We start from the raw sequence: 10,486 nt of genomic DNA, 5'->3' as shown, positions 1-10,486 counted from the left end.
TCATTGCCACCGGAATACTTTCCAATTCTGATGTATTTTTTAGTAATAAAAAAATAATTAATTGCAAATCAAGGAAAGCTGGATTACATTTAACTACCCGGTAGCAATGTCTTGGACTAAAAAAGGCCCGACAAGTCTCACATTCAGCAAAACATTATTTGCATTATAAAATTCAGGGACAAGCATAGAAATATTTCATCATTTAACTTTTATAAGACAAACTTATGTAAAATTTCACAATCTAAAAACTAAAATAATTAACTGAAAAGAGATTATGAAGAAACAGTTACACTATATTCTATAAAGACAACCATCAAAAGATATTCAACAGGATTTATAAGACGATCATAAAATAATATAACTGGATAAAATAACATTTTATTATACAAATCATCTACACTATGGGTAATAAATAAAACTTTTTCCGGCATAAAATTCAATGGAAGTGAACTTACAACTTCAAGAGTACACCGCAAATCTAACACTTATTTACAAAAAAAAAAAAGTTCAGAAAAATGAAAATAGTACAATTTTTCTTGATAAACATGGAACCTAAACAAAATTATACCAGCAAAATCAAACAAAACAAATTTCATATTACTTAGACGGAATGGTCAAATTCAGAAATAAAGCAGTTACGTTAAGTACTCTTCTTTGTCTCCGAAAGAACAGGAAAACTAAAAGATACAAAAGAATTCAGGTATAAATGTTAAATACATAATTTTGCCTCTTGTTTTTTTTACAACTCGTAACTAGAAATCAAACATCTCACTTCTTCCATAACTGAACGCAAAAACTTTCAGAATATTTAAAAAATAACTGAGATACGGCAGTGATGCATGACGTTTCCTTTTCCTCCAAAATAAGGAAAAAACAACAGCTCATGATCTTGGCAATTCATTGAAACAACAACGTGCTTTATTTTACCACCAGATAAACTTTTTTGATACAAATAACTATGATCCATTGCACTAGCACTCTTCATCCAATAATCAAACCACATCCTAACCGGAACTGGTTTTTACTATGGTTCATAGTGCCACTGAGAGCAAATGAAAAGGGCAATGGTTGTAGCTTTTTCTCCATAACAGCACCAACAGTCCAGTTTGAATCTACCATACCTGAAAGTAACAAAAAATATCATTATGATGTCAGAGAAACATTCAAGCCGCAAAAGGAAAAATATACGAAAAGGAACAGTGTTCTCCCCAGAATACTCCCAGTCTGGTGGCAGGAATGAGTAGCCAGGCAGGGAATTCTATGGAAAAAATTAATATGATCAAATTTCAATTTATTCCCCTAAGGGCATTAACAACAATATCAGACAGGTAAACATCAACTGCATAAGAGAACTACTATTTTAGCTTTAGTACCACAAAGACGGCACAACAGAGTACAGTATTCTGAACTTCTAGTGTTCTACTGCTTGTTTAAAATCATGTAATACCAGGGCTTACCACTTGATTGCTGTGGTGTGCCATAAGGATTTGTGACATCATACGGAATCGTGTGCTCGCATGCAATTCCACATTAATCCAAACACCACCTACGCTTGACACTATGTGATAGCCAAATTAAACCTTTTAACTCCTATATAATTGATGTATTTATGCTGACAATAATGAAGATTTATCATTTAAATTAACAGTTTTAAAGTACTTACATTTTAATTTGGATCACTCAATGATTCAAATATGTATTAATATTAGCACATATCTAGGTTATGATAGCTGTGGGGTCAGTAAAAACGGCATTACAAATGTCCTAGGGAGAACACTGAGACAAGAGATCAACAAAGGCATAACATGAGCATTATACACAAGCCATGAAAAGAAAACTGTAGAGGAAGAGAGATTTCTCTAAGCAAGGGTCTAAGAGACATATACACAGTACAATAATGATATTTTAAAACAATTCAACATGAAGTCATCGCTGGGGAAGAAAAGAATGTCATGCGAGGTGGTATTCCACTCTATGGCCACACCTCTCACGTGACTCGTCTCTGTAATACCAAGCTACTCACTAGATTCACTCTCTCCTTCTCATACAGATTAACTACTTACTGAATTCCCCCACCTCACGCTCTTCAAAAGAAGTAGAACTTTGCAGACACAGTTCGGTGGGAACCATACTTTTCACTCCTCGCTCTTATTATGTACCTTGCAAACACAATGTTCTGCTGTAAGACTATGTGAGACAGCATTCATGACTGAAGACAATATCTCTTTGGGTACATTACACTTCCTGTCTTTTACCTTCATGGGACACTATAGATTACTCGCATATTAGACCGCCCCCCCTCCGGCTTTAATTCGTTAAAGAACAAGGATTACACTTTGTAGTGCTACAAAAACAGTGCAAAATCATATTTCGAATATTAATGGAATTGAGAATAACAATGCTATAACAATTTTCATTTGATAGTAACCTGTTTTTCTTTTTGCAACAGCTGGTTCCTAAGCAAGAATTTTTCTTCTTTTCTTTGTGTGTGTAAATTATGCAGTTGAATAACAGAAAACCCAAGAAATGTAGTTTTGGAACGGCTCTCAAATAAACAGATGAATCTTTTGACGAAAAACAACGTGGGGTTAGCAGCCTAAGAATTTAATATGCAACCTAACATGATCAGGCATTGGCATAACCAAAAAGAGAAACTGATAGCAGCAAATAAAAATGATAGTTTTCTCACAGTTCTAAAAAGGTAAATATCCCAATATAGTACATACTGTAACAAGGGGAACACCAGATTTTTTTAGTTTTGTATTTTGTTGGGATTCGAAATTTTCTTACCAAGAGGTCATTATCCTACTGTAAAATTCCCACAACCAAATATTATGTCAGTTGCAATAGGAAAAAAAAAAAAAAGCCTCAGAATAATTTTTTGCAGGTCTGAAGGATTATGCGATTATGTGGTAACTCTCTGTATTTGTAACCGGAAGGTTGCAGGATCAATTTTCACTGCTTACTCATTTTTCGAATGTGTTTTTTGTTTGGCTTTTTAAAATTAAATGTCTTATGATATAGATGTTGATTCCCATAGGGAATCTGAAATATTTGTCCCGAATGAGTAAATTTATAATACCAATATAAATGGTCCGTTAGTGAGCATTATAAATTTTCCAGCTAACTCATTCTTGGTTGCCAGCGTTTCGCCCTTGTGTGCTAGGTTGGGCTCATCATTTGGTACCTAGCACACCTACCAAGACGCTGGCTAGTGCATACCGTGGAGGCCACTGCGTAAGCTACTTGGAGCCACCGGCAGTGCCAATGCACTATGAGAGACTTTGTCTCTTTACCAAAAATTGATGTCATGACAAGCAGTCCTCAAACAGCTGAGTGACTAGCGTACATGCAGCCAGGAATAAGAGGGATATGTCAACAGACTTACTTACGTAAACTTGGATGAAATTACGACTTGCATTTCACCAAAGTTTGTCTGTCACCATTTGACTGAGTCCCTGCTTATGTCTATAGGATTGCCTTACACTGGTTAAGACTACAAGCAATTTGTGAATTTGACAAATTTCGACGTTAAATATTTAAAGTAGGACAAAATTCATAACCTATAATCAACAGTGCGCATCAGTTTTGTCAATTTTATGGACGAAAAGAATAATATTTACGCCTAAACTCAGCTGTTTTGAGAGTGTATTAAGATTTCAATTCCATATGGTACAACATGTGAAAAAGTTTATGTCCAGTTGTAACAAAATGTTTTAAGTGTATACAACAAATAATTTTAAGACATTCAGCAATTTAACAGATTGTAAATGTTTCTCTACAGACACTAACTAAAGGCATTGTATTTTAAATATTAGAATAAGGTTTTAAAGTTTCAAACTCAATAAATAATATTATTTTCAATAAGACGACGTAATATATAAACGCTTTATATTTAAGAGGTTTTTTTTTCAAGTTTATTATGGATAAGTTTGTTAATGGCAAACCATAAGTATAAGTTCTAGAACAATGTTATCAATTTAACCTTGTAAGAATATTTATAGCTGAAGATGTTCAAAATATGAACGAAACATGTCCTATGTTTTAACAAATAAGCAATAAAATAAGGATGAGATCCTAATTTTATAATTGCTTTTAACCCTTTCGCACTCAGTGCGCCGATCTATCGGCGCGAGAGGTTATGGCGAAAACGCTCACGGCGCCGATACATCGGCTCTGTCTTATTTACGGATTTTGGTCATTTGCGTAGCTGTTAAATCGTAACAGTTGATCGTGACGGTACATTAAAGCGTTGAATTTGCGTTTAACTCAACAGATATATCCACCAGCCCTACAAAATATTTTAATTTTGGACAAATGAAATCTGTTGACTGTGAATGTTTATGTTGTGGTTAATTGAAGTTGTTATTGCGTGGATCTGTTTTGATCGGCTTATGAATACAACAAGTTGATCTTGCTATGAATTTTGTTTATAGTTTATTTCGTTTCTTTGGTATATCGTGTGTTCGATGTACTTCGTAAACTACAATTTTACTCCTTTTCATAACTCCACTGTTGCACTGCTTGCGTCATCTTTTTATAGTAATGGCTAGGCCATATTCAAGGCCGAATGAGGCCGATATCCTTGAATTTTCAGATGATTTAGACAGTAATAATGACCTTCTTTTGCCGAAAGTGATTCCCGTTATGTGGGAAGTGACACGGTCGTTAGTGCTCACCGTGCATCGGACCGCGAGGCCCTGACGTTGATGACCGTTACATGTACACTGAATAACTTTGTGCAATGCTTCATGAGTGAATTGCAGCACACACATCATATTGATATCAAATTATTCAGAATTAAATGTTATTTCATTCACGTCTAAGAGTAAAGAAGGAAGACGCAACAATGTCTAATTTTTCTATCATTGAAAACAATAATTTATTTTTAAAAATTTATTTTCGAAATATAATAATTTTTGGGGGGTTAACCAATAACAATACGTTCAAGGAATAATCATTTCTGAAATGCTCATAGTTTCCTGTATTAGTGTGATTAATTTTATTTTAATGTGTGTTAAACTCTTTACGTGTTGAATTTTTGTAATTTGCTTTGGAAAATCACAAAAATTAGTCTTGAGTGTATGCGAGCAAACACCTGTATATAGGCTGAGTGCCAAAGGGTTAATGTATTGAATAGGTGGAAATCAAAGTTTTATTGTTCACCTTTTAGCTTTAGATAACCTAAAATGAATGAAAACCTACAACCTGTTTTCCATTCTTTGACCGGGTCAGGGATGTAATGAATGAACCATATATAAGCTATTATTACAATGGGGTCGCCACTCCCAAGGTGATTTATTAATGACTGATAAATGCTATGAAATGATAACAGAGTGTGTTCCTGGAATGAAAGTTAACAGGGAAAACCGGAGTACCCGGAGAAAAACCTGTCCTGCCTCCGCTTTGTCCAGCACAAATCTCACATGGAGTGACCGGGATTTGAACCACGGTATCCAGCGGTGTGAGGCCGACGCACTGCCATCTGAGCCACGGAGGCTCTCAGAGTCGCCATAGTCCTGGAAATATGTCGCACATTCTTTTATCCATCTAGGACGTTTATTAATTGCATAATCTTGATCATATTACTACTCCTCGGTGTGATTTTATCTTTCAATTAGATATTCCAGCCGCCTGCGGGCTGCCATCTTGGAAGGCTATTATCTTAGATTTTCCATTTTACCGGTCAACCAATCTCCGGTAAAATTTTAAACCGAGATAATACCCGTTATCAGAGATAATGTTGTTGGTGAATACAAACTTAACTGTTATCTGGGTTTACGTAGCTTTAAACTGAGATAAAAGCATTTACTCACGTTGGTGAATATGGGCCTTAGACGTGGAGTGTGACGAACTAGTAAGTAATTTAGGAGAGGATTCTAGTGATGCAAGAGACAACGAATCTTCCCATCTACAGGGAATCAAACCTATTGCAAAGTTCAGATTAATGAAATACTTGTCATGTAAGTAGGCCTACTTGTTGATTTTCATGGAAAATATATTTCAAAGCAGTGATATTTGCGTAAACACCACGTGGACCTCGCGGAGTGATACGAAATATTTGTTTATGCCTACATAACTCTTTTGATGGAAGGAATTTTAGTTCATTTCATTTTTTCAAAATGAGCCTTCCTAAAATGGGGGTGCGGGCATTATTCGACGGCGGAGATTATTCGGGTAAATACAGTATTTTCGTCGTTAGTTTACTTTTTTGTAAGTTAATCAGTGGCTAGTTGTGCAGTTATATTCTCTATTTGACATGTGCATTTGTTGAGGTTATTGTCAGTTTAGTGATTATGAAATCTCATATATATCGGCAATGATGTGTTCTGTCTTAACCTCCTGAGGCCCAGTCCATTTTACTTTTGGTCAAATCTCATAAAAGTGTTTACTTCCCTAACAGTGCCTTGGTGGGTGATAGTGAAGTGAGAAGCATACCACACCAAAGGCAATGAATTTCCGAAAATTGGTAACACAAACTTTTGCTAAATTTTTATTTATTTAATTTTTAAAATATAAATATAAATAAATGATCCATATTTAAACAGTGTCCTTTTAAAAAGGATGCCAGGCCTCAAGAGGTTAAATGCCAGAATTATTAGCACATGCTTAGGAAAGAGTCAAAGTTTATTGAACTGCATTAGGCCAACATAATCGATTAAATATTCAGCCTGTATGAACGGGTGATGCCGCAGCTTACTGCGTACTTACTGTTTTCACCGCTCAAATGTTAGACTTCAACTCTCGTGGGCCCAACATTAGTTTCCCTTTACTTCCCTTTCCTATCAATCCTTTGTGTGAAGGAAAAGCTGTATTCTCTGGGTAGAAATGAGATTCGTACCCAAATTCCACCTTCTAAGTGAATATCAGACCTGCCAATCCTTGGAGTGGGGGAATCAGTAATCAGGATGATTGCAGAATAAAGGGAAACAGACACGCATACCTCAAATTTTCACTTTTAAAATACACCTAACCTACAAGAAATGTCCAAGTTTAACACCTTGACGCCGACCTCCATACGTAGTACAGACCACCTTTTCTTCACATGCTGCCAATCTCCATGCAGGGTATAGACCCCTGTAGGCCTGACTTCATTTGGTTGTAGCTTGTAGAGTTTGAAAATTGTCGAGACTGAAATGGTATATCTTTGAAGGAAAAGATCTCTCGCCTTCCTAGTATATATGAATCAGAGTTTCTACAGAGTTTGAAATAGTCTAACCTCTTTCCGCTTAAGAGCAAATAACCTTTAAATTCCTGTTGCATTCTAGCGGATGTATGTTTCACTGCAGGACATTTCCCTATGTAGATTTATACTATCATTCACCTTCTTTACACTGATATGCATGTCAACATCATTTTGTGAGGATTCCTATAATCCTTTCAACTCTTTCAAACCTTATACGACTCATAATTATATGAAAATTCTGTCACTTTGAAATCAATATTGCACGGTGCAGTTTGAACAAAAGAGAAGTAATTAAGTTTTAACAAATCAAACGATAACAGCACTACGCTAAACTGAACTGAGCAAAGTGAGAGTGGACAAATAACATTGTCCATTGTAACATTGTACGCGATACCAAGTAATGGACGAAGAAACATGCTGCCTTTATCAGGAACTAATTATCCTATTAACTTGGGATTTGTAGTAAAATCTTTGAACTACTGCTCCTGGTTCTTTCGCTCAAAGTTCCCGAGTCAACAATTACCCCAGTTTTCACTGCACTGTGAAACAACCCATACAAATACAAGAACATTCTGTATAAAATGTGGAAGGTCTCTTCTCAATTAGTAGACTTTAAGGTGAATATAAAGACAATGATTGTAAACTATTGTCACGGCCACCAAATTAGGCGGGTCAGAGAAATTACGCTGTTGCTAAGGTTATGTAGCCACTGGTGAAGAAATGTCTAACTGAGCACATAATTTCGGAGCACGAGGCAGATTGTTCTCTCTCAAGCTCCTGATGTTATTTAATGTTTCAAACCAAATTATACTACAAGCTTCAGAATAGACTGCTGATTTCAGTGGAATAACTATTTTCATATAAACTACTTTAAATAATTATTAAAAATAAAATCTTGAACGAGTAAACTTAAATCCGTAGAATCATGTATTGAAAATTTCAGTGAGTGGCCAAATTTTTATTTCTTCAGCCAATAAAATTTTGTCTGCAGGAAAAGTGTAAAAAATTGCCTGATTTACATTTTTTATCTGAAACATATTTCCGCGAGTCTTGTAGTTTTCCTGGAAAATGGCTCGGAAAGCGATCATATAAACGTCGCTTAGCTGAGGCAGTTCGCGGCGTGCGCGCCACCACAGGCTGCAGGACGCCGTAAATACTTTCGGATTACATATTAATCTGTATCAGCTTTATTACATTATAACTTTAAATATTTGAATACTGTATATTGGACTGAGTAATATAGAAAAATAACTACTTTAAAGAATAGGTTTACATTCACTTACAATGAATTAAGAATCTGTTTCTAGCTACAAGGCAGTCTAAGATTTCTTAGCCAATGTCATCACTCATCTCACTGTCTGTCGAGTCATTATTTACATTGATGACGAATGGCTCCATTCTTTCGTCCCTTACTATTTCCTTGGCCCAATCATCTGCTTGGAGATTTTCTGGGTGATTGAAGCACTCTTCCCACTCTGCAGCAGTCACACGGTCGATGGCTTCTGACGTGAGTTTTTTCTATAACCTTTATTTTGAATGTCTTGTTCCTCTCTGCCACTTCTCTCCTGACTTGAGCACAAATCAATTCAACTGGGTTGTATTGGCAGTGGTAGGGTGGCAACCTTACTACCTCACAGCCCCAAGAGAAAGCTAATTCATCAAGTTTTTCCTTGGAGATGAAAGTACCTTTTGGTTGGGTGAATATTTTGCTTCATTAACACATCTCTGGACTGAACAAAGGCTAACATTACACACTGTTGCAGTCAATTCTTGAGTTTTCCTGTTCACAGTCTGCAAAATATTTTACCAAATATTTTATTCGGCCAACTTCTGAACGTATTGCAATACATTCACTATTACGGATTTTGTCTGGCTGGCTAAATCCTTCTTCTTAAGCCCTTCCAACCAACAATGCTTCAGAGGAGTTTCTTGTTCGTTTCTCGCACTTCATCCAGAAACACCAGGCTGAACACATTCACTATTCGTCTTTAACAGCACTTATGGTGCGAGCTCATCAGCTGCATGACAGGGAAGGACTTGGGTTAAGGTGGTCTGGAGCAGATGGGCTTCAACTAGACAGCACTGCACGACCAGCGTAGCCAATCCATGCTCGGAGGTAAGCGATTCTCGACCATCTGTCGATTCGCCGTTCCCATATCTGACGACAGCGCAGTTTTCCTCACCCGCCTAATTTGGTGGTCGTGACAATACCTTCTTTTGAGTCTCTACAGTAAACATTTGAAAATAATCTGAGCTAAATTGTTCTAAAATTGATTTTATTACTGAGATCACTGGATTTTCTTAGTGCTCAAACCTAAATCACCTCTGTCCACAAGGTAAAGCGGCACCCAAATGTTCCCTGACACTGAGGAGCTAAATACCTGCATAGTTAATCTGGTATTCAAACTGTCTTGTAGCATGCTTCGTTTCTTGTGACTGCTTCTCAGCGAATCTTTTCTTGAAACATACAGCACCATCTAATGCCATCTTTATTTTCTCAATGATGAGCGATAACAACGTATTTGTACTTAGCGACCACCTAAATTCAATTCTATTTTTTCTTACAGTGCTGATGATTCTTTGTTTGTGTATTACTGTATGGCTGTGATTAAACAACATACCTAATCTTACTGAGAGTGTTATACTTCATTTGACTACTTTCATTATTTAAATTGATAACTTTACTTCAAGCAATGTCAATCCATTCCAGGAATGAAAATTGTAGTGTAGACTTTTCATTATTATTTACTTTTATTCAGCACAAACGAGGAGTGACACAGACAGTGCTTCTTCTCATCACATAAGTCATCGTAGAAAACGCTGTGTACAGAAAAACAAATGGAAAATAAATGTAGCTCAGAAGAAGAGAAATAAAGGTGAAGAATATTGAAGTTCAAAAACTAAAAATGTTGTAAGCACAAAGGAAGTAGTTGTGTAAAGAAAGTGGATTGAGATAAAACTGATGAAATATTTTGTGAACTTTGGGAAATGGGGGATTACAACTTACAGAAAATCTATTTAAATTACCTAATGATAAGCGTTGATGTGGAAAGATTGCGCATAACAGACAGGCCTTCTCGCAGATTGCATACAGCAGTAAATAATAGTTATCAAGTTTGCGCAGTAGTTTCAGAACATTCATGGTTTGAGTGAGGTATGACTACATTCATGACAGAGTGAGAGGAACTGGGACTATTGATAGAGATCATCATGTCCGTCAAGAAAGTACTAGAAGAATACCTCATTCAGACATAGGAAAAGGTAACAGTAAAAGTAAAAGCACACATTAACAGTTTCCCT

At 36.1% G+C, this 10,486-nt stretch overlaps 1 protein-coding gene across 1 annotated transcript in view; it reads right to left on the bottom strand.

The window, feature by feature from the left end:
- Positions 1 to 358: 358 nt before the first annotated feature.
- LOC136856877 (mitochondrial import receptor subunit TOM40 homolog 1) overlaps positions 359 to 10,486 on the bottom strand; it is an 87,821-nt gene continuing 77,693 nt past the window's right edge. The window contains exon 5 of the mRNA XM_067135094.2: positions 359 to 1,121. Within this exon, the coding sequence (XP_066991195.1) occupies positions 982 to 1,121 (140 nt within the window). The 3' untranslated portion in view covers positions 359 to 981. The remainder of the gene's footprint in view (positions 1,122 to 10,486) is intronic.

Source organism: Anabrus simplex, chromosome 1 (genome assembly GCF_040414725.1).
Source record: "Anabrus simplex isolate iqAnaSimp1 chromosome 1, ASM4041472v1, whole genome shotgun sequence".
Classification (NCBI taxonomy): Eukaryota; Metazoa; Arthropoda; class Insecta; order Orthoptera; family Tettigoniidae; genus Anabrus; species Anabrus simplex.
The sequence above is the reverse complement of the archived record's forward strand: the minus strand, read 5'-3'. Positions and strand labels throughout refer to the sequence as shown.